Source organism: Pithys albifrons, chromosome 9 (assembly GCF_047495875.1).
Source record: "Pithys albifrons albifrons isolate INPA30051 chromosome 9, PitAlb_v1, whole genome shotgun sequence".
Lineage (NCBI taxonomy): Eukaryota > Metazoa > Chordata > Aves > Passeriformes > Thamnophilidae > Pithys > Pithys albifrons.
In genome coordinates this window covers 20,343,129-20,368,379 of record NC_092466.1, presented here as the reverse complement: position 1 = coordinate 20,368,379, position 25,251 = coordinate 20,343,129, and the positions used below count along the sequence as shown (strand labels likewise).

General features: G+C 47.4%; 1 protein-coding gene across 2 annotated transcripts; it reads right to left on the bottom strand.

Annotated features, from left to right (window-relative positions):
* Positions 1–114: 114 nt before the first annotated feature.
* On the bottom strand, positions 115–21,737 carry SCD (stearoyl-CoA desaturase). Of its 2 annotated transcripts, none has more exons than XM_071563240.1 (6): positions 21,361–21,737; positions 17,383–17,668; positions 10,077–10,207; positions 6,590–6,795; positions 5,175–5,407; positions 115–3,933 (listed from the first exon to the last, which is right to left on the bottom strand). In XM_071563240.1, the coding sequence occupies exons 1-6, from the start codon at positions 21,385–21,387 to the stop codon at positions 3,734–3,736; spliced, it is 1,083 nt and encodes a 360-aa protein (XP_071419341.1). In that variant the 5' UTR covers positions 21,388–21,737; the 3' UTR covers positions 115–3,733. The 2 variants fall into 2 exon arrangements, with proteins under 2 accessions (XP_071419341.1, XP_071419342.1); XM_071563241.1 differs by lacking the exon at positions 21,361–21,737 and adding an exon at positions 19,108–19,951.
* Between the last annotated feature and the right edge of the window lie 3,514 nt (positions 21,738–25,251).

Genomic DNA, 25,251 nt, shown 5'->3' with positions numbered 1-25,251 from the left:
CCCCTGGTTCTCCTGGAAGGGAGTGGGGTTTGGAAACTAACTACAGCATTCACCATCCTGATGGACATGCTGTGCTTTACCAAGCCCAGCACACCATGTCATCAGTCCAACAAGTTTTAAAGTAACATTTATCATTTTTATTATGAACAAATAAAATATCAGATCAGCACAACCAGATGTCTGTTTCCGTATTAGTAGAAATTATTTCGAAAAGGTTTTTTTTTCTTTTGCAGTACACAAAACAGAGATACTACTACACAGAAATCCCTAAGCTGTGAAAAATCATATCCTACTCACATTTCAACAGTGACAGAGCTCAGAAAATGTGCAGCTTCAACTTTCCAATCCTTCCCTGAACACCTAACACTTGGACATCTGCTTTTCACAATACCAGCAGGACTGAGAATGGTTTTGGAAAACAAACCAGTCCATACTTCTGACAGCAGCGGTGTGTGTGGTACATACAGCTCCTTCCTCTGCTTGGATGGTCAGCAACAAGCCTCAATACACCTCTGGGAGGCAGGGCATAACTCCCTGTTACAGACACAGAAACTGAGGCACAGAGAGGTTTTAAGTGATTTTGTCCCAAATCACACAGTAAGCACAGTGAGCGAGTTGCTAAACTGAGAACAGGTCCTGGCTGCTTTAGCCATGAGGCCCCACTGCTGCCTTCTCTGCTTCCACCTTTCACCAACTCATTTAAGCTAAACATACAGACGATGTGTCCAGGATACAAACATGCCACCAAATATATATATATATATATATATATATATATATATATTTTTTTTTATAGAGGTGTGTATATATATATATATATATATCTCAAACAAAATTCTACTTAAAGTGTTGTATCTGCTTCTTAATCTAACAAAAATTCTAACTCAAATACATTCAAAATCACCTGCACCCACAGTTCAATGTAGGCAATTAAATAATTAAGAAACCCCTCAAATGTTCATAATAAGGAAAAAAAAAAAATACGGCAAATAGCTGTCAATACTTCTATGTATATTAAAGAAAGATTTAAGGCACCCAGAGATATTTGCCAATCTACCTTTAAAGTGACTGGACAAACACCAGGACTGTTTGGTTACTGCTCCTCAACTTACACTAATTCCACATTCTGGACCCAAATCAGCACTTGAAATTTGAAAGGAACCCTTAATGACAAGCTCTGCTTCTGTGCTGAGAGGATGTGAATATTGCAGCATTTCACAGCATCATCTCTACTTTTAGGGTGTGTCACTCTACACATTAAGGGCTCCAGGAGCAAGAAAATCATTCTCCCCTTTTCCCCTTCCCACACCCCTTTCAAATTACTGACTGGAGAAAATTTACCCTCTCTGGGGACTTCCATAGGTTCAGAGGGTTTTAGACTAGTGAAGTCAGCCCACAATTACAGAGCTAACAACGTCTCTCTTTTTTTTGGAGGGCTTTTGTTTGTTTGTTTTTTAAATGGTAGGATACAGCTCTGGCCACAACCACCTTTGCCCCAGCCAGCACATAGGCAGTCAAAAGCCTCCAAGCAGTAAGGACACTCTCCTGAAACCAGGAGCTGAAGGACTCTGCTCTGTTCCTCCTTGTTCCTCTTGGCTAAAGACCACATCATTCCAGATAGCTTAGAACTCTTGAAGGGCCCCATTGCTAAGCAAGAACAAGGTCATGGTGGTGGCAGGGAGGGGAAAGTGAGGAGAAGGACTTATTTTCTGAGTAACAACCATGTTCTTGTTAAGGAGAACATCACAGAGCTGTCCTGGCACCCGGTGAGTTTCACAGCAGCACAAGGAAGCAAAGCTGCAGAGACTCACTCCCAAAAAGCTTCCCTGGCTGCCACGTGGCAGAGCTGAGGTGAGGAAGTTGGCATCTCCTCTATCCCTGCCCTCCGTGGCTTGCCTGAATAAGGGAGATGCTGCAAACCCCACTCCCACATCTCTTCATTCTGGCTATCTCTTGTGCTTTCCTCCAGCTCCAACTGATGCATTTAAGCAACAAAACCACTACTATTGCTACAACTACTAATAATAATTAATAATAACTGGGAGAGTTAAGGGGGAAAAAAGCACATTCAGCCCAGTGAAGGGCTTGAGGCCATGACATCCAGAATCTAACCGACTGCCTGAACTCAAGCTGGTCTCTGAAACTTGCAGGAAACAACACCCACATGGACTTTTTTCCCCAGCACACCTTCCAGCTGCGTGCCCATATCGGCTCAGTGGTGTAACTGACCTTTCAGCAGGCTCAGCTGCCCTCGCTGCCTGTCTCACTGGCAAAGGAGTGAGGTGCTAAGATGGCTTGCCAAGGCAGCTGGGAGACAAGATAAGGAAGTAACAAGCTGTTTTTGCCTCTCCTTCCCACTCCCTCTGAGCAGCAGGGAATGGCAAACACAGTGGACTCTCAGCAGGAAAGCCTGGAGGTAGCTCACACTGGTGACACAGTCTTATCTCGAGGTCTCAGCTTCCTTGAGCCCCCTGTGCCACCTGCCCCCATGCTGGTGTTTCTCAGGCACTTGTTGAGTGGAGCCCTCGAGGATGAAAAGACCTGCTCTTGTGCTCCTGAAGACACCTTACTCCTCCCTACACATGCAGGGACTCCCTTGTCCTGTCCCTGTGCTCCGCACAGGCTGTGAATCTGCAGGGCAGGCACACACATCTGCCTGCCACCCAGCACGGACCCTGTTCCTCCGGGACACAAAGCAGCTTAATTCAGAGGTGGAGCTTTGGTTTGGATCCTTCTGCCCCTCTCCATTTTGGCAAAGTCCCATTTGCTGGCAAAAATCTCACTGGTGAAGGTGAACAAAACCACTCCAGGCTGGTGCCGCCCCTCAGCAGCCAGTGGCACACCCTTCCATCTGCCTTCCTCCTCACTGTGGCTCTCCAAAAGGGCTGTGGAGCTTGAAGCTATGGTTTGCTTTCAGTCCCTGATGGCACAGGGCACAATGGACAGCACAGAGAGGGAGGCTGTGACACCAGAGGGAGTAGGAATTAAGGCCACCAGCGCTCCCTTTCCAGTGGCCACTGCTGCTACACATCCCCTGCCACCCATGAACCTGGCTGGAGCTCTCAAAGAGTTTGGGTGCTCTTCTATCCCCACCCAGAGTGGCTGTGTGGTGGGGAGCAAGGGAGAACACTTCCCAAGAGATGTCTTGGAAAGACACAACTCTCTTTTCAATGGCAAGAGAATGGGATAGGGCTGCTTTTCCCAAGGAGAGCAGTTTAGCCATGCTGCATCTGTCAGCAGCCTTTGAGAAAGAAGGAGGGACAGAGGCAGGAATTTTGGGGGGAAGGTGGTGGGGAGAGGGTCACTGACTTTGTCTCAGCTCTTCATCTGGCTGGTACAGGCATCCCTTAACAAAATGGTACATAGCCAGTTGCAGTGGGCCTCCCCAGGCCACTTCCTACCAGCTTCTCTGCCAGGGAGAGACTGGGACGATGTAAAGCAGGAAATGGGTTAAAGGGGCTGAAGAAAAAAAACAGAAAGGAAAAGGAGAGGAGAGAAAGGGTGGCCTTGCATTATAAAGGCAGAGTCCTAAATCTTAAATACATCACATAAAATACAGCATGGGAGGGGGGGCATTAAAACTCATTATCATTATCTTAAGCAAACTGGTAGCATTATTCAGTAGTTAGTAAACAGAACATTAAACCTTTGTCCAGCGTGTTTGGAGGGGTCAGGAAGGGAGAAAAAAGGAGGAAGGACAGGTGTGGATGTGTGTGTGAAAAGGAGCTGGAACTCAGCCACTCTTGTGACTCCCATCTCCAGTCCTCATTTTCCGAGCTAGGATGACCTCCTTGGAGACCTTCTTGCGGTCGCTGGCCAGCCCCAGGAGGCACATGAGGTCAATGAAGGCTGTAGTTAAGTTGAAGCGCCAGCCAAACTCACTGGTGGAGTAGTCATAGGGGAAGGTATGGTGGTAGTTGTGGAAGCCTTCTCCTGAAAAACACAATCAGGGAGAGGATGTTGCAAAGCTCTAGGCGATGGACCCTTTATCTTTACCCAAAGTGTCACATTCCTGTAACAGGCTCTGAATTGAGTACAGGCTCCTCGCTCCTCTCTCCTCTCAGCCCAATTTCACCTTTCTACAATCTACCCCATTTCATTGGGGCATAGTCCAGCATGCCAGGTCTGTTCCAAATGAGGCAGTGACAGTCATAGAGGACTTTTGGTACTTAGGAGAAAAACAAGCATGTGGCAAGGAACTGAGAAAGGCCCTGGATCCTTGACAGCACCAAGAAACCAGGGGAATCCTGGATTTTCCCCTGCAACCATGGGAAATCTTGTAGTATTGGTTTAGCTATCAGCTAGACCAGCAGCATCTCCCCAACAAAACAGGTCAATCAATACTACCACACTGGCAGTCCTAATGCCAAATCCAAAGGGAATGCCAAATCCCAAGGGAATCAAAATGCAGATGGGAAAAAATGCAGACACATTTCAGCTAAGCAATCTATGCTAGCCAGCCACCATCTGCTCCAGACACTGTCAACATTGGCTTCAGCAGTCACCCCCTCAAAGGCATTGCCTCAACTTCTGCTCCTACTCCCTGAATCTCTGCAGTTCAAATCCCTCCTTACTAAAAATCCATGAGCAGATCCTTTGATGGTGAACGTCAGTGCAGCCCCAGTGAGGTACAGTGATACAAGCTAGATGAGGATTTGGGCTTGGGAAAACAGGTAAGAGCAAATGCTGATCCTGGGATGTACTTTCCTAGGTCCCCAAAATTTCAGTAAAACACACGAGACCATCTAGCTTGTCTCATTCTCAAGTACCTCCAAAATTACCAGCTGCCCTGAGAACATGTCAAAATGTGCATCTGCTGGTTTTCTAGTTGACAAATCTCAGATAGATATGCAGCACACATTTTTCAGTCTGGTTAATATGGCAGAGAGAGACCTTCGCGCAGGGCAAATAAAATATTGGCATTGAGATAAGAAGGTGCTAAGTAGCAGAGTCCTTTCCAGCCTGGAGAGAATCTGGTGGGAGCTGATAACCCCACTGCCCTTATGTACTCACTGGCCAGCTTGGGAAACATATCCAGATGCAGAGGCTGGAAGGGGAGAATACAGGGGAAATGGGGACACCTGAATTCACAGAAATCCTAGAAGCAGTTTTAGCCCCAAGGGGTCCCTGCTCTACAGTCCACCCACAGCAAAAGACACAGATGCTGAACATACCTAGGGCCCCCAGGCTGACAAGGGGGTTCTCCCGTGGGTTGATGTTCTGATCATATGGCCGGTTGCCAAACATGTGAGCAGCACTGTTCACTAGCCAAGTGGCATTCAGCCCTATGGTATAGCGCAGGATGGCTGGAATGAAGAAGCTGATGATGATGGATTCATCCCAGAAGTACCAGGGCACTACAGTTGGCAGTATGAAACACAGCAGCACCACTGAGGGCTTGTAGTATCTGGAAAGCAAGGGACCAGGAGGAAGGTGTTCAGTGGCAGAGACGACACAGGAAGGGCTGATTCAGTCCTCAGTTTGGAGGATTCACATTCAGTTAAATGGGGGAAATCAAATCCAGAAATGCCTCCCTCCTGAGCCTTGTATCTTTTGCCCTGGATTTGCAGAAGCCATGCCTGAAGACTCCCAAGTCCTACCAACAGGCAAGAGACTCGAACTAAATTGTGCTTTCCTGACACATGCACAAAACAATGTCCCCATCACCATGAGTCTGGCCTCATCTTTCATTTGCTTCTCAGCTAATTTGTTGCCCATAAAGGTAACCCCATGCTTCTGGAGTCCCACAGAATGTCCCTTCTCTGGCCCTGGCCCAGTACTGAAACTCTTCCTTGCAGACTTGGCTCTGCCTACCAGTACATTCCACCAACAAACGCAAGCAAAGGGCACTTGCACCACCAAACACATGGGCATGTGGGCTCTCTCACACTAGAAGAATAGGAGTAGAGGAAGCTGAATGACTCTGATGACCTACAAGAAAAATCAGTCTGGAAGTGAACTAGGAACCTCCTGAGTTAGGCTGGTTACTATATGGGTTCAGTCTCTCCTCCCTGCAGCCCTGGTAACAGTATAGCCCTAGCCAGCTGAGAGACACCTCATCCAAGAAGCACCAGTGAATCCATACTGTCCTTCACAGTTAACTGCCTTTCTCATATCCCCATTTCCAACCCTTCTTTCACCATACTATTTCCAGAAGACTGATGGAAGAGGAGCACAGACATGACCGGGAAGGTGTACAGCCTCATCTCCAAGGATGGCTTAGAGGTACCTGTGTGTGGGCTCGCTCTGGACCAGCCACAGTAGCAGCTGGGCTGTGGGGCAAGCAAGATTGGAGGTGCTTTGCAGTGGGAAGCTCAGCCCCCTGCTGAAAAGGTGCTACAGGGTAGGCAGAGAGATGGGTGTGGGAGGGCTAGAGGTAGCAGTAGCCTCTAAGTACTTCTCATAGGAGAGACACAGCTCATTTCTCACAGTTCACCTCACAGCAAAGCCTTGGGCACGCTGAAGAGTCACATTTCTCACATAAGAATCCCCTTATGTTCCATCAAAGGCATTTGGGATCCCCAGCCTATTTGCAGAGTCCTTGCTCCATCCCACATGGCTCCACACTAGGGCTAAGTCCACCACTCACCTGCGCTGGAACATCACCACTTTGTCAGCCTTTATGTCACTCAGGTCCAGCTTCTGGCCCTTCTCGATGACATCCGGGTGCTTGCGCACCAGCAGCCAGCCAATGTGGGAGAAGAAGAAGCCCCTTGTGGCGTTGTGTGGGTCTGCGTCTGTCTCAGAGAACTTGTGATGGACACGGTGGTCCCGGACCCACTCGTAGATGTCATTCTGCAAGGCAACAGGAGTGAAAGCTTAGAGACAGGGTTGGAGATGTTCCCTTCAACTTACAGAAAGGCCTAAAACATTTAGATGCCTAAATCCTACAGTCCTGAACTCAGTCATGTTAGGTTCAGTTATGGTATCTTTCATTAGGGCTTGGGGTTTCTAGCCTTTAAAACAAAGGTTGGGTCTTCTTTGCTCCACCACCAATTTTCTCTGAAGTCCTGGTGCTTTGATGGGCTGTCCCATCTCTGCTTTTAACTGGCTACTTCAGGCTTTGGTTTTCACATCACCCACAGCATCACCAACTCTGATTGATTCCCCACCCCTGCAGCAGCCAAACCTCATTGGCAGGGCAGTGTTCCTCCCCCACATGCTCAGCCCTTGTTGTCTCTTGTCCTTATCCCTATGCAGTGCCAGCTGGGACTGACTGACCTGCCCCTTCCCTTCACCTGACATTTTCCACAGGTCATCCTGCCTTTCTTTTCCTGGGATTGCCAAATCAGATGTTTAACTTGGGGGGTGACTTTTTTTAAACTTTTTTTTTACAGTGGAAATCAAACAGTCTTAAAATTAAGTCCCCTCTTTAGAAAGAGAACAAACACACTGTTTCAATGGCATTTCTCCAAAATACCCCTCTTCAGTCCGATAGCTGTTCCATTTAAGCAGAAAATCAATACAGTTTGGAAAATGACAACACTTTTATCAATTGTATTCGGAAATGATTGTTTTGGCCACTTTTAAGAATAGATTTTAATAAGCCTGTGATCATTCCTTTGTATCAAGATTTAGATGAGCTTAAAGCCATGTGTCTACACAATCCTAGAAAACATGAAATAGAGATCCAAGCATGTGTCTATTACCTGTATTACACAAGAGATTCCTTAATCTCCTAAGTACACAGGACTTTTCCTGAAAACACTTTGAAGGTAGGGAAATGGCATAAACAGGCCTATTTCTTGCCTCGAAAGACTAAGCGACTTGTCCACCCAGGGAACCTGTAGCAGAGACACAATTCCTCAAATCCCTCTCAAATGTTGTAACTACTCCTCCTTGAACTGAGATAAAATTATTTACCCGCAGGCCATACAAGAAGGCAACAATAGACAGGGGCCAGGATTAAACTCTCGCTTGTTTCCAAATACTGGGAACTGCTGTCTTGCTTACAGCCAAATCCATCTTCAAGTATCATCAGCCCTCACTGATGTTAGCCAGATCTTGGTCATCCAGCATTCCACCAGAAGAGGGTGGCCCAGCTGCCCTCCCTATCTAGTAAGCAGCCAAACTCAACTAGTACATATGCTAGAAATGTTTCACCTGTAACCCAAAGTCTCTTCCACATTCCAGACCTACACAGCACCACATAACATGAGAAAGCCCAGTCTGAAAGTTGACAGACAACTTCATAGGGGAAGGTTTTCCCCATATTGCTGGAGGCAGGAGGCACAAATGTGCAAGGAGACTGTGTACTGCAGCTGGAGCAGGATATCACATCCACCACACCCTGTCTACAAACACAAATCAGAAGTCTCAAAGCGGAAAAATCGGTATCTTGACCGAAACTTTGGCACATTATCTTTTCTACAGATCTTATTTTGAGACCACTTCTAATTGCAATCCTGACTTAAAATCATGACTTTCTGAAAAGAGCAAGCACAGCCAAGGAGAATGGCTTCTTCCTTGTGAGTTTCCAGCTAGAGGTTATAACCAGGAGAGGTGTTGCTGTGCTGCAGCTGCCAGGTCTTGCAGGTAGAAAGGCCAACTAGAGGCAGAATTCCCAAATTCTCCGAAATTAAAAGGCACAGGTCTCTGAGCAGCCAACAGGCATTTTCTGGAGGACCTAAGATAAGATAGTCTATAGACTTCCCTAACCTTTAAAGTTACCAATCTCCTCTTCTGCCACTAACAGGAATGAGAAAAATTCAACATAAACCCTCTCTTGATCTCACTGAAAGTAACTATTACAAAAAAATCCATGGGGAATAGTACTGAATTTTCAATGAAACTTTGGATTAGTTCCTATTGAAGCTGAAATATCTGTCTGTCTCCCATCTTTGTCTATTCCTATCCCCTACAGCAATAGCTCAGCACATTCTTTCCCCCTCTGCCCTATAACCCTGTGAAAGATGGTCTTTGTACAGGACTAGCCAATACACACCAACCTATCCTGTTGCCTTGCTGAGTGCTGGACCAGTAGCTGGAATCAACAGCTTTGGTCCTTCCTCTTCCTCATGAAAGACTTGGTTTGGTTTGGTACTAACAGAGAAAGTCAATGGTGTTTTACAAAATTTTTCAAGGTTAAAAAACCCATACCCAGACTGTTCTGATTACATGTAAACAAAAGTATATCGTCTGGAGAATTACTTAAGGGCACAGCATTGATACTTCTCTGTTCATCGTCTTCCAGCAGAAAATTCTGCACCCTACCACCCTCCTAAGTACTTCCCACAGACAAACAAGCCTGTATGAAGTCCCTTCAGTACAGCTGGAGGATGGAATGTTGCTGGAGCTGCCTCACAGCAGCAAACCTGAGAGACCACCAAAATTTTTCTCTGCCATGCGAATCTGGGTTTTCACTCTGACTTCTGTAGATTTCCAGTTTTGTTTGCTTTGTGGACTGTGAAGTGCTCTCACAGTGGTTAGGCAATATCCTGAGGTTTATACTCTTTGAGAGGCAAGGCAATCTCCTGAGGTGCTTAATAGCTGCCTGCAGTCACTTGTGCCACTCTGAATGGGCCCAACCCTTCTCTCCTTAATATATCACTGACCTGGGATGACTCTCTGGAAGCCAGTGGTGTGACTTATAACATGGTTATTCCTAAGTATCACTATTCTGAACCAGAGAAACATCCCCCTAACTGCATAATTTCAACAAGTTCTTGGCCTTTATGCATCAGCAAATTTCACAGCCTGGCTCCCTGAGCTTTGCAGATGTCTTCCCCCTTATCAGCCACACATCAAGAGAAGAGTGAGGCCAGGAGAACACTTGGTGCAAGCACAGGGAGACCACACCTGGAGGGAAAGCCACATTCCTGCTTTGGAGACTATTGGTCTTGGCCAGTAGTCCATTCCCCACTGGGTTCTTCTCAGAGTTAACCTCTGATAGGATAAGGTAAAGCCAATGAGACAGACTCTAGCACTGCAGTGTTAGATGGAAAGGGCAGGCTTTCTGCTAACAAGATACAGTGGGAGAGATGAACCTATTCATCTAAATGTGTCCCATACCTGAGACAAGAATTCATGGGAGTGCTTCCTTCTGAAGACCAGTGGCATACTGAGGAAGTGCTTACCTGGAAGGCCATGGAGTTTGCAATAGTCAGGAAGATCCTCAGGGGCAGTGTGGCTTTGTAGGACCGATGACTCCAGAGGCGGTGAGATCCAGCTGTGATTCCCAGAGCACTCAGCAGGAAACACAGAATGGCTACAGAGGAAAAGAAAGTGTGGCAGCAGTTAGAGCAAATCAGCCTTCAGCAAAGTTTCAGGCAGAGCAACATAAAGGTGGGCTTCCCCAAAAGCTGTGTAAGCAAGAGAGGAATCCATGGAGAGAACAGATTGGGGCAATAAAACTAAATGTGAAAGTGTCCAAGCTAACACAGATATCCTGAACAATGTGGGGCAAATACTTCAGCTCTTTGTCTCTGACAAGCAAGAAGGCTCCCCCATAGAAGACTTGTCACAGGGATTGGTTCTTCAGTAGTGCCATCTGTCATGATGCAGGATAGTCAAAATTGTATAAAACAGCTGCTTCCATAAAGCCCTATGGCAAAAACGCTGAGATCCACAAGGGAACAGCTACCCCTTTCCTCTCACCCTGCATAATCCAGGCTCTTGTTTTCCTATATCACCACTCCAGTAAATCTCTTCTGCATTATTTTTACCTAGAAATCATAGATGATCTTGACATTCTTCAGGGGAACAGCTCAATCCCAGGCTTCTCTTCTAATCCCTTTCTAAAAAAAAGCTCAAAAGATCTAACCTACCATCCCACTGAAACTTAGGCTTCACCTTCAGCTCCACCACTGACTTAAAATCTGACCAGAGGCTTGTGTTCCCCGGAGTCTTTTTGATTCCCCCTGCCACTCAAATCCTGTACCTTTCACAGAAGGAAACTCCAAGGCCAACAACTCATTGCAGGTCATGCCCATGGCAAAGGCAGATGTTGCTGGGCCCAGCTGAGCTGCTTCATGTGTTCTCTCTCCATATAGGACAGAAAGAATTCCCTGCCTCTCTGGCAGCTAGTAAAAAGTCACATCCCTCTCCCAATATGTCATGTGTTCATATCTGCCCTGGTCTGTGTGTTCCCACTTGTCCTCCTGAGACCTCTGGAATTTAACCTCAGCTTCAGCATCTGAACCTGGAACTAAAATAGAGAAAAGACCCCAATAGGTTCACAGCAGCATTCCACTAGGAATCCAGGGCAAAAAGAAAACTGGTTCTGAAAATTAACTCTTCCTCTAGGAAGGAAGGGTCAGGAAGTCTGGCAGAAAGAGAGAGCATTCAAGTTGGTTTGCCCTGCAGGTGCAGACACAAAGAAGGAAGGGTGAATATCTGTGAATAGGTCAACTGATCCATCTTCAGTCCCCTGTGGGAAGAGATGCCTTCTTAGCAGTTCCCCAGGGGAAACTCTTTCCTTGGCATAAACTTGCACATTTCAGCCAATTGCATCAATCATAAGAAGAGTTCCTTATTCTTACACGTAAGCCCATGGATAGGAGTTGCTGGTATGCTTGGCAATACCACTCAGTTCAACCAAATGGCTCTAATCAAGCTTACTTTGAACCAGAAAACTAGATACTCTGCCAGAAACTTGTCAGGAATCAGAGATCTGAGACACGTGCAAGTCTCTGCCCTGTTCTTTCATTCAAAGTAATCCAGGCTTTATTTGCTATCAACTCCTGCTCCCTCTTCCTTCTGTCACCTCCTTTTTTGTTTTTCTACATTTCCAACCTAATCTCTTATCCACTAAAAGCCTCTTTTGGCTAATACAAACCCTCTCACTCCCATCCCGCTACACTGGAGTGACCTTCCACATCTGCTGATCTCACCATGACTCCCCATCTTCATCTTCCCCCTTGATTTCCCCACCTGCTGCCGAGTGCAGTACAAGCCTTGGACTAGCACACCTCTGCCTCGTGTCTCCCAGCACCTCTGTGGTCTCTCAGCAGAGTGAAGCAGTCCCTGGTCATAGATGATTTATACAGCATGAAGAGGGATGAAAAAGCATGCAAATGCAGCAGGATCTGGCCTTTGCAAGAGACGGAAGAGCTGAGCAAAGATCACAAAGCTGTCTGAACCCAGAAGGGGAAAAGGGAAGGATGCTGAAATAGGGCATTTGGTTCAAGTCTCCCTTTGGCCTTGCTGGTGCTAGACACCTAGAAGGTCTTATCCAGTTCAATGACACTGTCTTGAAAGTTATGAACCAAATCATGACCAGTTACCTGTTACTTTTATATTTTAAGACTCATTTTAAATCAGTCCCTATTCCCACAGATAACACCAGACAGGGAGTCCACGATAAACAACAGCACCTTGCAGTGGATATGTGGGGCAACTTGCTAAGGAAAGAGCCCATCTGTCCAGGTAAACAGGCTCCATAGATTAATGGTGCACTGGGGACAAAAACAAACTATACAATATTTCATAATCTTCAATAGCACTAGAAAGTAAATGCCAGGTTAGGTGAGTTGAGGCCCTATTGATAACTCAGAGTTTTCAGCTTTCCCCATCTGGCTAATCCTCACATGCTGACTGGGAATTTTTTTGGTAAAAGAGGCCTCCAGGAAGATGACTCTGGCTGAGGACTGTTGTATTTAAGCTTTGCAGGAAGGAAGCTCACCTGTATTTCTTTTATACAGGCAATTCTCAGAATTTGCCCGTGGATAGCCCTGCTGGGACAAGATGACACCAGCAACAAAGATGTTATCAGCAAGCACAGGGAATCACCAAAGATTTGGTGGGGACACCAACAGAACCAAAACCCAGACAACCCAGTACTTGCTTTTGGGTAGCCTTGCCTGGAAGCTTTTGTCAAAAATTTGAAAGAGCACCCACTGCTTTTGGGTGCCCTGGCATAGAACAGTCCCAACCTTCATCCAAAGCCCATGAACCTCATGTTGAGTTATCTTGGAGCCACATCTCAAGTCACTACAAAGGCCACAACTCTCAAATTATAATCCTGTGATGTCTGGCCTTTTGCTCATAAGCAGAAGCTGTAGTTTATCTAAGGGGCAGACACCTTCCTTTGGAAAGGAGCTGATTCTCAGTCTATGCACAGATGGCACCAGCCCCACAGAAATCCAAACCCTACTTTGAGACAATTAGCTCTATCAGCCATACCTAAGAGTTGTTGTGACAGTGACAGGATACAGGCAGTAAGATTGAAAAGCCTTGTGGAATACAAAAGAATCCAGAACCCTAATGATCCAGAGGGTTCATCCCTGCAAACAGGTTCAGTGATGATCGTTGCATAGTCAGGGAATCAGCATCTCACAGAGAAGAAGAAAAACTCCTCCAAGATTGTCCACTAGTAATTCAATTGGAAAGAGAGTAGAGAAGATGAAATAAAGTGACACAGCTTTGCACAGTTGCCCTGTGATGCTGTCCCAAACTGAAAGACTTAGGGACTCTTTCAGCTGAGGATTCAGAGTTATCTTCCACACCGTGCTTTGAACTATACAAGATGCAAAAGATTGTGAACTCACAGGTGATATTCCCAGTGACCCATTCAATTGCAATACAAAGAATTATGACCACTGGCAATAATAAGCACTCAGTGCTACAAAAATTAAACACAAAACATTCCAGATTCAGTCATATCTATGATTCACTAGCCTTTACCTCTTTAAGGCCCAGATTCAGATCCCAAGTTATGATGGGAAGTCAGGAATGTGCTAAAAGCATTGTCACCTGCAGTCAACACCAAGGGTGTTTACATGAAGAGGTAAACATCTGCTCCAGAAGGTGTCCTTGGGCTTTTGCTCAGTGTAAGACTGTTTCCTCCTTGCTGTCCAGTCCCTGCTAGCCAGGTGAGTCCTGCTACTCTTAGGAGAAAGATACCAGGAGGAATGATGCATGCAGGCTGTGTAAAGGGAACAGTGTTTAGGAGAAGCAATAGGAGCTGCTCTCACTGAAACCAAACTTTCCTGCCACACTCGGAAGAGGAGCATGCCACCTGCTAGTTAAGTCTGGAGACAACACCAAGTGGGAAGGTGTTGCCAGCAGTACCCTTGATGGGAAAGTATCAAAAAACTGTAAACACTTTGCTGGACACATCCCTGTGGGTAGTGTTGGCTGAGATTTTCAGACCGTCAGAATTGCCAAATTATCCAGCAAGATTCACCTTGGTCCAAAGATGATACAGGAGCAACAAAAACCAGTATCAACCCATGTTTCTAGCACTGCTGGCACACAGGGAACTGAGGTGTTGACAGAGAACCATGTCAAAAGGAACCATCACTGTTTTACAGACACTGTTGGCCAGGCCAACATAACTATTGTCAGTCTGCTGTCCCTAAGAGCTAAGAAGACTACCCACAAATCACATTTCCAGGGAGAATCTCAGCAATTAGAGAAGAAACTGTCAATCACCTTTGCATCTTGCCCTTCCAGACTCAGCCTTTGGCAAATGATGTAAAATCTGCCCATGGTCCTTGAAAAGACTGCACAAGACTTTGACAAGTGCAGTGGAGAAGGCAATAAATAAAAGGGGAGCTGGCTAGAAAGCCAGTGCTGGAAGGGCTCGGAGAGCTCTTGTTGTGGTGAGCTCTCACCTGATCAACAACCCGAGCTCGTTCTAGGAAGCTCTGTACCAGAAAGAGATCAGTGGATACAATGCACACAGCAACGCAGAACAGCAAACAATGAGGAAGGCAGGGCTAGAGAGCTTGAGAGACAAAGAGGAATTAGCACACAGAGAAATGAAAACAAAAGAGAATAGTCACCAACATAACTGGTTTCAGAGGGACAGGAACATCAAGGAGACGGTGGCCTGGATGAAGTGGGTATAAGCAGAGGATTTCTTCTTTTAATAGAATATAGAAGGTAGATGAACTACCAGGCACCACAGCTGCCTGTTGCATCACAACAGAGAACATCTGGGGCCATGTCAATTTTGTATTATATGTACACAGCCTAAGGAAGGAGTGATCTGAAAAACAAACAAAGAAACAAGCAAAAAGCCCAGCAGCTCCAGAACTACCACCAGTAGAGCTGCTCTGCCATGAGCCCACAGTGTACTGCCAGGAGCAACATAAGTCTCTGCAGTCCTCTCTTGCTAGCGGAGGGCGCTGGGAAAATAACAGCAAGTCACTGACATGAGAGTCACAGATGCCTTGTATGTGCTAAAGAAAGATAGCTGAGAAAAGGGCAATGCAAGGAGCCTTTTGGAGAAGGTAGACCTGTGGAGGATCAGAGTATCCCAGTTCCAGGCAGCACTGGAGAAGAATGGACTCCAGGGGAACACTGACTCGCCTGTAAGGTGCCATGAAGGGTGTTTTTTCCCAGAAAAGGGATGCAAGACAGGGAGCTTTGTGGAGCTACTCCAGCTTTGGTAAGTCAGGAATCTTCTGCCAGACCAGAACAGTGCAGTTCCCCCAAGCCCCCTGCCCTTCTCCCATTCCCAGAGCATGTCACTCCAGAAGCCATCAAGGAATCTCGCAGTGCCTCACAGTGGTGGGAGAGTAACTGGCACTTCACATCAGAGTTGACTAAGCAAGGAGAGCAGGAAGGAGTGACATCAGATAAAAAATGAGGCAGATTCCCATGAAAGGCCATGGGTTGCCATACAGACATCCCAAAGAGGCATGTGGTTGCAAACACACTGCCTCAGAGACCATTTTGGGGTATGATGAGGTTTAGCAGAATGCAAAACAGCACTAACCTTCTGGATGAAGATGCTCAAGCTCACTTGAGTATCCCAGGGAACACAAGGGAGAAGAGCTGGATGGATTTGGAAATCATGGTGCATCTCAGCAGCTTGAAATTAAATTAGTAAACTCACTTTTTCCCTTCTCCTTGCCCTAGTGCCCTGAGGATATTTGACTGGGGTTAGAAGACCAAGGCTGTCAGCTCAGTGAGTGAAAGAAGCCAGCAGTTCTAGCCTTTGGCTGAGAGTTGAGGGAAGGGACACACAAAATAGAACCAAGAGCCCTGAAGCCCTCCTCCAAGACAGTGCTGAGGCTGTATGTTCTGCCCAACCCTGCCAGTCCAGGGAAAAGTGCAGCCTGTCAGGTTTTCACGTGAGAAAGGCCCAGCAAAGTCTTCTTTCATAACATCCCCATGAAAGGCTGTGCTGGCTGCACAGGGAACACATCAGTGCCTCTGCTTTTCCAGATGCTGTAGCCAGACTCTGACTGTGGCCTCCAGTGATGTTCATCCCTCAGGCCTCTGCCTGTGAGAGGCTGAAAAGGTCCATGAGGAAGAGTCAGCCTGGCCATCCAGGAAGCCATCTCCTTCCCTGTTCAGCTGTAATGCTCGTTGCACACAACCATCAGGAAGACACACTTTGACTTTGAGAGCGTGACAGAGCTGGTGGATCACTCCAGGACCCATCCACAGTCAGGCTGGCCAGGAAGCTGCTCCCAGCCAAGCACTTTGCAGGAGCACCACTGAAAACAAAAGCCACATCAGCAGGTCTCAAATTAGACTGTTGCTTTTCATTTCAGGATGCTCTGTTTCACAGGGAGGCAAGGGGCTGGATGCAATCTCTCAGCCTCCCCACTGGGAGCCGTTTGTCTTCTGGACTCCTCCAGGGGTCCACACAAAGGCTCATGGAAAGTGAGGGCCCCTGCAGCGTGGGCCCCAAGCCCAGCTGTCTTTCAAGCAGTCAGAGGAGACGTTTGGTTCCTACCCAGGGCAAAGTCTCTCAGAAAATGGAGCTTTGCCTAGCTACCTTGTGCGGGGTTGTGCTTTCCACTGGAATTTGCTGCCTGGAGAGATGGTTATTTATTTTTTGAAAGCTGTCAGGCTTGGTTCCGGGATGATGGTGGTTAATCTGTGCTTTTTTAAGAATGATAATAAAAGACCTGAGCTTCAGGCTTAATTCTTGACTTTTATCTACATCACAATTGTATTTTGCCTCTTTGCCCTCACACACATGTGACAGCTGTGCAGGATTTACCTTTCCCTGGTAAGGATGAGAATGGTTGCTATCTCTGGACAGCAGTCTCATGCCTAATAGTGCCCTGTACCTTGCCTCCTCAGCCACCCCTTAAAAATGCTCTTGCTAGCATCTTTCCTCCAAACTTTATAGGACTGTCACAGTGTTCCATCAAACATTTTCTGTGCTTTACCCTAGAAATGGCTGCACATTCAAGTGTGGGCCAATTCCAATCCTAATGTCTGTGAATCAAGTTTGTTCTTTGAGCAGCCAAACCAAATCCCTGCCAAATCCTTCCCTCTCATGTATGACCTTACAAGAGACACTAGCAAGCCCTTCCACAGCTTTCTTCGAAATTGGCTGAATAGCTTCTTCTAACAGAAGACCTCTGCTTCCTTCTTTCTCATCCCCAAGTCTGTGGGCCTGGAGGAAAACAACAATGCCACTCAAAACATCCGGGTTTTGCAGATGCCAAGAAACAGATAGAGGAGTGTGCTTACCCCATGCCAATGTCTGAATCTTTGCAGAAGGTATCAGCATCAACGCGATTATGGCCCCCAGGTGCAGCAGGCTCATGAGGATGATATTCCTCCAGACATATCGCAGAGGGGGCTTGGGGCCCTCTTTCTCCCGGTAGGTCTCATCAAAGAGATCATCTATCATGCCCCGGTCTCCTGCCAAGTCCTCATGGTTGAGTAAGTCTTTCTGCACAATGGCATTCCCATTCCTGGTCACCCGGGAGGTGACGGTGCCAACAGCAGTGGTGCTGGAAGTGGAGGAGAACTCCTTGGAGAGGTGGCAATACATATTTTCAAGAAAGGAAAAACAAAACAAGAAGTTGATGGTTACCAATGTAAAAAACATGAGCACAAGCATCTAGGCTGGTAGTGTGAAAACAGTCTGTAGTTTCCCTGGAAAGCACCACTTTTTCATCTGAGCACCGAGACTGCTCTGGCTTCATGGAGTCATGGCCTGAGAGACTGGGGGCCTGATCTTTCTGGGGAGAGGAGATGAATGGCAGATAGGGTACAGAAAGTAAAGAAAAATACTTGAAAGCCAATCTCTTTTACACCAGTGGCTTTGGTGAGATCATTTGCAAACTGCAAGGATTTTCACTTTCTTCAGTTTGATTAGTGGGTGTTTTTAGGTGGGTTTGTGGTCTGGGCTTGTGCATAAACAGACAACAATAAAGGAAAACTTGTGAATGAACAAAGAGGTGGGGGAGAAATATTGACTGAAACACAGTTTTATAATAAATCACTGGGCTGCTCCTGATATCCTGCCTTTTTGTGTCACCCTACCAGGGATCACAGGGGGGAACATCAGGAAGATCCACAAGGGGATTCCTCTGAGGTGCCTCCTTATGTACCCTGGAATGTGGCAAGATCAACATGCATGGAGGTCAGTGGATGGAAGCAGTCAGGTGAGGTGCTTCTAGCTGAACCTACAACTCCTTATCCCATGCCTGCTGCTAAGCCTCTTATCCCTCTCCTGCTTCCCACCCACAGGCAAACTGAGGCATGGGAAGACAATCCTCTGAGCCAGCATGCAGAGAGGAAGCTTTAAGCAGCAAGTTGGCTCAGTTTGGCTCCCGGCTCCTTTCTGCAACTGTGACACAACATTCCTTCTGCACATGCTTGTTTGCCCTGGCTGAGTGACAGCCTGCCGGATCAGGCGTGCATGACGAAAGGAGCAGGCAGGACTGACCCTAATGAGACAGGTCACTGAACCCTGAATCACCAATTTCCATCTCCATCCTGACAGCCGCGTGCTTGCTGGTACTCGCAGCCCTTTGTCAGGCCAGAGCCCAAGTGCCCAACAGGGCTCAACCCTGGGAGTGCCAAGCACGTGGGATACAAGCAGTGAGTCCCCCACACATTGCCCCCTTCCCCTCACCTCCCGGGAACCTGTATGAAGGACACATCCCTCTGCCACCCACACTGCTGCCTCCACATGTGAAGGGGCACTAAAGGTCAGCCAGCAGGAACAGGAGAGCTGAGACGGTGGGAGGGAGCACGGTCAAGCTGGAAAAGTTCCTTTTCCAATAGAAATCTATCCTGAAATAACAGCAGATTCCCACCCAGATGCAAAGGATTCATAAAAGACCACCGTTCTTCTGTGGCCTAGTTTCCTGAGAGAAGCCTTAAAATCAGGCCAGGCAGCTTACGTGGCCACCCCAACTCCTCCCTTTCCCAAGAGTAGAAACTAGAGGGTTACAGACATACCTTCCGATGGGGAGGAGCTGGCAAGGCTGACAGATTCCCCACATTTGGGAAGTCAAATGATCTTTATAGAGGGAGCACTTTTAAGTTTTTCCTTCTGGAATGAAATGTTAAAAAGGAAAAAACCTGGACAGAAAGTATCCTGCTGCTATCACTGAACCAAGGCTTGGGACCTGCTCCTATGCATCTCTACCTGCTTTCCTAATTAATGATTTGAGGGTATGATCCTGTCAGCTGCTGGAGAATTTAGACGCAGTCCCCCCACCAAAAGAACCATGAGAAATGGCTTCTAACCCAAAGATTAGGCAAGGAAAAGTCCTGCCCATTCCAAAGTGTTAGATATTCTCATCTGGTATTTTGGCAGAAAGGTACAAGTTTCTTTCTTGGCTGCAAGACAATCTACCGAAAAGACCTAAGACTTGTCTATGCAAGAAAAAATTGCAGCAAAGATTTGGTGGTATAATTAGACGGGTAACACTCCCCATATGGACATGCTGCTTTCAGAGTAAGAATGTGGGGTTGGAGTTGCATTTTTCTCCTCTGTGATAGCTCATGTCACTGTCTAAGTTACACTGGGGCAGAGGAGGAGGAGGGAGAGTGTAAAGAAAACAGCAGAGAGGAAACAAATCTCTTCTTACAGAGTTGAAGTAGCACATGAGGAATTTTACCAGCATACCTATGCTGCTGGAATTACACTATATAATGAAACTGGTAATTTCTCACACATAAACTAACATTGAAACAAAAGGGCTATAAAGCTGTGAAACAGCTCCACCGTTACAGACTTGGTGGGAGGAGCATGAGGGGAAGAGTGAGGGTGGGCAGCTATTTAGGTAGAAACAAGGGAAATGGGGAGGGAAGAAAGAGGATTTTTATCCCCTTATGGCCATAGTGGCTCCTGTGGCTTCTGCCTAGGAAAATGGAATGGAGATTGATGTGGGCTCTAGGGCTGAGAGAGGGAGAGCCCAGCTAAATCATTTTCATGAGCTCTCCCTCATTTCTGAATGACTTTGCAGCTCTCATCTGCAGAACAGATGTGTTTCCCCATCTACACCCCCACGCCCCCAGCACTGAACATGCCATAGGTGATCCTGGCACCCAGCCAGCTTATACAACCAACTGCAGCTCAAAGGCTCCGTGCTGGGTACAGCATAGGGGCCCCAGGGCACTGAATCTGGGGTCCAGTATATTTGAATACGCCCAAGGACAGGATTCTTTCCGGTCTCCAGGATATGACCCAAAATACATGCCAAACCCATGAAACATGGTCTGAGCACACTGTCCTTGACATCCATTTCGGGAGGGCAGAGGAGTAAAGTTCTTTACATCACAGCATCCCTGGAAGGTCATGGCACCTGCACAGAAGGACCAGGGGAGACCCTGAGGGCTGCCGACAGGAAAAGAGCAGGGCTGTGATTTACTTCCACTGCTCAGCATTGGCAAAAGGGGAAGGATGTAAAGGTGAGAGCAGAAACACCAGAATCAAGCTCCTGCCTCCCCGTGGACAAAGGGTGGCCGCTGGAAGAGGAAAAATTAAAAATTACATTCTTTATGATTCAACAGCTTTAAGTGTCTTCCTAGTGTCAGGCTGTTATTCAGACCTTCTTATGCCAAAAATGGGCAGTCTCCCCATTGTATGTTTGCATGGCTCAGGCAATGCAGACACAGCCCCTCATTTCATCTGGGCAGCCAGTCGCTTTCACCTTGAGTCTGTCCTAGAGACGCTCCCTGCTGCAATATTTGGCTTACAAATGCTGTGAATGAAACCCCTTTCATATTAAAATAGAAACTTAATTAAAAAAAAACCAAAACAAAAAAATCACAGTCTTAGCGTTACCAAAACCCCCACAACCTCTTGGGACAAAAGACTTTCCTGAGCAGCCCTTACCAGGGTGCTTCGATGAGTGTTTTCAAGATAAACCTGTATTTTTTGCTCAGTCTACTCGGGGGCACAGGATCCATGGAGATTATCTCGGAGGCAGATGTTTCTGCTTCATCCGTGGGCTCCCCATGAGGCTTGGGTGATGCCCTAAGTTCGCCCTGAATACCTTTCCCTGCCGACTGAGAAGCGGTGCAGAGGGGACACACGCACACACGTGTGCAGACGTGTGTGTGTGCGTGCACGCACAGACACGCGTGGGTGCCCACACCTTTTTTCCCAAGACAGCAACAGCGCAGCGCTGCCGGAGCCGCGGAGATGAAGGAGGAAGGGGCGAAGGGAAGACAAAGCACCCGCACCCCCGGCTCCCCTCTTACCTCCTCCTGCAGCAAGTGCGCCGGCATGGGGTGGCCCTGTCTCTGCTCCTCGGCGGCGGTACGCGGGCGCGCAGGTCCCCGGCGCTGGCGGCGGCGGGAGGCTGGCTCTTGTCGGCTCCTCGCCCGGCGAGCTGTGGGGCCCGGGGAGGCGGGTGCGGAGGTATTTAAGTGGGACTGCTTGTTTGGCGGCTGGCGGGGCCGGGCTGTGCGCTCCCGGCCTCCCGGTGACCCCCTGCCCGGGCTGGGATGCGCGGGGTCAGCGCGGAGGGCGGCGAGTCGCGGCGGGGGCTCGGCTCTCAGCGTACCCGGGGGGAGAGGCGGGGCGGGGCGGGCCAGGGGGCGGGAGGTAAGAAGGATGCTGAGGAAGAGGAGGATGAGGAGGGCCAGGCTCTCTCATGATGCCTGGCTGCTTTTTTCTTTTCTTTTTTTTTTCCTTCCTCCCCCTCGCGAGCTGATTGGTTGAGGGAAATTTGGTGCCACCTCGGCTTGTCGTCGCCATTGGCTGCCCTCAATCTGCTGTTCGCTCCCCGCGGCGCGCACCGTCCGCGCCCCGCTCCGCACAGGGCTCCGCGTCCGCCGCAGGGAGCGCCGACTGTGCTGCGGCTGCCCGAGCCCCCGCTCCGCCGCCCCGGGGGATGCCCCGCATGGAGATAAGAGGCGCCCGAGGGGTCAGGGGTGTCAGGGAGCGGCGGAGGAGCCCCATGCCCCTTCTTCAGCTGTCTGCGGCTGGGGAAGAAGGGGCTTCAGTATGAAACATCTGCTTTACACTGGGGATCTCTTTGGGGAGCATTTTACGGGTATATGCGTGTACATAAATCATATAGTTCTGCAAGGAAAAGCACCCCACAACTTACATCCAGTACGCATGTATGTCTATGTAGGTGTTTATCTCGATATGCAAAAACAGTCTGGAAAATGTTGGTTGTGTCGTTTTACAAAGAATCCTACCTGTTTTCCCCCAGGAAACCGTGTCTTCAGCAGAGATTGAAGGAAAAACAAGCAGCTCAGCCTGCCATCAGCTATTTTCTATGACAGCCTTCTCACTAGCCAGTAATGCCAGCAATGTCCAAGCTCTATCCAAAATCCAAGCTCTATCCAAAATTTAAGCTATATCCCATGGAGACCTTCACCATTAAGATGAGAAAGTGGACCCTTACAAATTGGACCTTGCTGGTGGCAGAGCGTGGAAGGAGCTCTCCTAACTCCACTGTGGGATCCCCGTGCCAGGCACCCTTGGCCACTCAGCACCAAGGCTGAGGGTGCCGTTGTGGCATCACCCTGGCCAGGACCTGTTGTTGCTCCTTTCCACACTAAGTAGCATGTCCCATGTACAGTCTCAGCCACCTACTGACACATGAGTCATTTGGGATGGGGAACAGGGATGTAAGAAGCCGTTTTGAAGTGTGCCCATGTCCCCTGACACATATCCTGTCCAGCAGCTCTCCTGAAGTGAGCTTGACCACATGAAGTGCAGACAGATCTTGCAGCAGAGTCCATCCCTGGGCTGATCCCCTCAGACGTAGGGTGGCTGATTCAGTGGCAGCTGTCAAAAGTGAGTCGCATTGTAATCACTGGAAGGGAAAAGTGACAATGAAAAATAACAGTAGCCCATTTGTTCTCCAAATTTAGAGGTGTCCAGCAAAGGAGGAAAATACATCTCTACTTTTTCATTTCACTGTGATGGATGAAGAGGTTTGTGAGGAGTATGTCTTTCAATTTTATATTAGGATCTCAAGTCATGCCTGCTTTCTGAGACACAGTATTAAAACAGAGAGCCCACATCAGAAGGTGTTCCTAGATGGTGAAAGCTAACATGAGTCTGGGAGAACTTTTAACCTTCCCTTTTAAGACTCTTCATTACATGTTTGGTTAACAACACTGAGGGTTAATGAACACTGAAGAAAAATTGTGTTTTAATTAAAGATTCTACCTACTTCCTATGGGAGTGTTGGAAGAAATATAAACTGAGCTAAAAACTACCCTAAGGATATCCGACTGCTGCTATTTCCAAAAGAAAACCAGAACGGAAATAAATAAAAGAAAAAAGAAGAATGTGATACTTGTTAATTTTAAAAACGTCATCTCCAGCTCATGCCACATGGCGAAAATAATCTCACTGCCATGAACCAGGGGGAGACCTGTCAATGCTACTGGTGGGTGACAATGAGGCTTTGGGGAATTCAAGGTTTGCAGTTTTGCAGATACTCAGACCCACCAGAGCCCTTTCCCTCCTTCCAGGGAGAGCTGCCTAGCTGAGCCTTCAGCAGAATTACATTGCTGATGGAGTACACCAACACTGCATCACAAAGATTTGGCTTCAACCATCTTCTTCAGGAAACTGATTCAATTCTTCTGCATCTGGTGACTGCTGCCCGAGGTCATAGTCTTTCACAAATGAGCTGATGCAATGCCAGGGTTGCGGTGCAGGGCAGTGATGAGCAGAGCTATGTCATGGGCACCACAGGCCATGAACTTCAGCACAGATTTCTTTAGAAATACATGGTTTAATGTAAGACTTTCCACCTTCCTGAAAAGTCCTCCCCGCCGATTCATGAGCCAGCTGAGGTGCTGGGCTAGTAAGAAGTTCTTGCAGAGTACTTTTTGACAGAGGGTCTCACAGTTTTTTATCACGGTTGGGGAAAAGAAAGGCACAAAACAGCATTGGGGTTTATTACAAGACACTGTCTGTAAGCACAGCCCATATGACAAAACCCAGAAAGAACAGTCACAGTCCTGGGATGGGCTAACAACCCTGGTTTTGCTACCACAGTGCCAGGATGCAGAAAAAAAGCATCAAGGCTAAGCTAAGGAGCTTTTACCATAGTATGTTCTCTCCTATTCTCCCCTCAAGAAAAGAAAAAAAAAAAGGTACTGCTTTTCCATATGGCAGTACATTTTGCAAGGGGATTTCATCTGGTGTTGACATCTTGGAAATTTTAGTGGATCTCCTCAGTTACCCCCTTCAAAACTGCTGAAAAAGCTGCACACAAATAAAAAGCTTGCTGCAAGGACTTTGCAAGGTTTGTTTCATGTTGTTTGTTTATCTTCTTTAACAACATTCACTGTCTCCCACTTTTTCTTCTATTTCACAACTGGAAGTTGAAAACAAGAAGAGGAGACTGAAGTAATGAGGGAATAAGCTGAAAACTGGGGAAAGGCATGAACCCTATGCATTCTCCTCTGCTAAAAATAAAGATTTGCAAAATTTTTCCTAGGATTATTTTCTGCATCTCTTGCATTGTTTTCCTGAAGAAGTATGAAGTAATTCCAGCTTTTTAGAGGTTTTTTCTAGGAGAACCATGCCATGGGCCTTTCATCCAAGGAGAAGTGCAGGGGTGGCTTTCTGTCCTGTCACCAATGCTTTCTTTCCTCTTACTTTCATAAAGAATCTGCTCTTCAAAGGCATCAAGCCGACTCTGGAGAGCAGGTGAACATTGGCATCGTTCACCACCACTGCCAGTGGTTTCATAGGTTAATGGTGCCCCTGATTTTGAGGTTGACTTCTGGATACAGTTAACGTGTTGCTGAGAAATTAGGTGGGGAACCATGGCTACAGAATGAGTTGGGACAGGACCTGGCTCAGACTACAAGAGTTCAAAGTTAATGCCTGTTTCAAAAGTGATGGCAGCTGCTGGTCTTTCTGGATTGTCAGTCTCTGGAGTTCAGGTGCCAGAGTCAGATGCTGGCTTTGGAGTCACCATCCTTGTTTAATACTGCTTTCTCTCTCGTGCTTTCTTTTGAAATGTGGTGACCCTGTGTTATATTTTCACACATTCTTACTTGGCCAGGAGAGGAGCAAATTGCCTTCCTTTTTGAAATGGAAAGCTAAGAATTGTTTGATTACTTGGCTTCAGATACTGCAACTTGAGGAATCTGGTATCATGGCATTTA

What these genes read in the sequence shown, in the direction of transcription:
- SCD (XM_071563240.1), bottom strand. Translation starts at nt 21,387, where the DNA reads ATGCCGGCGCACTTGCTGCAGGAGGAG. An exon ending in GATTCAGACATTGGCATGGG is followed by an intron (nt 10,208 to 17,382) that starts GTAAGCACACTC and finishes TTTCCTCTGTAG; the next exon opens with CCATTCTGTGTTTCCTGCTG. An exon ending in CAAACTCCATGGCCTTCCAG is followed by an intron (nt 6,796 to 10,076) that starts GTAAGCACTTCC and finishes GTTGCCTTGCAG; the next exon opens with AATGACATCTACGAGTGGGT.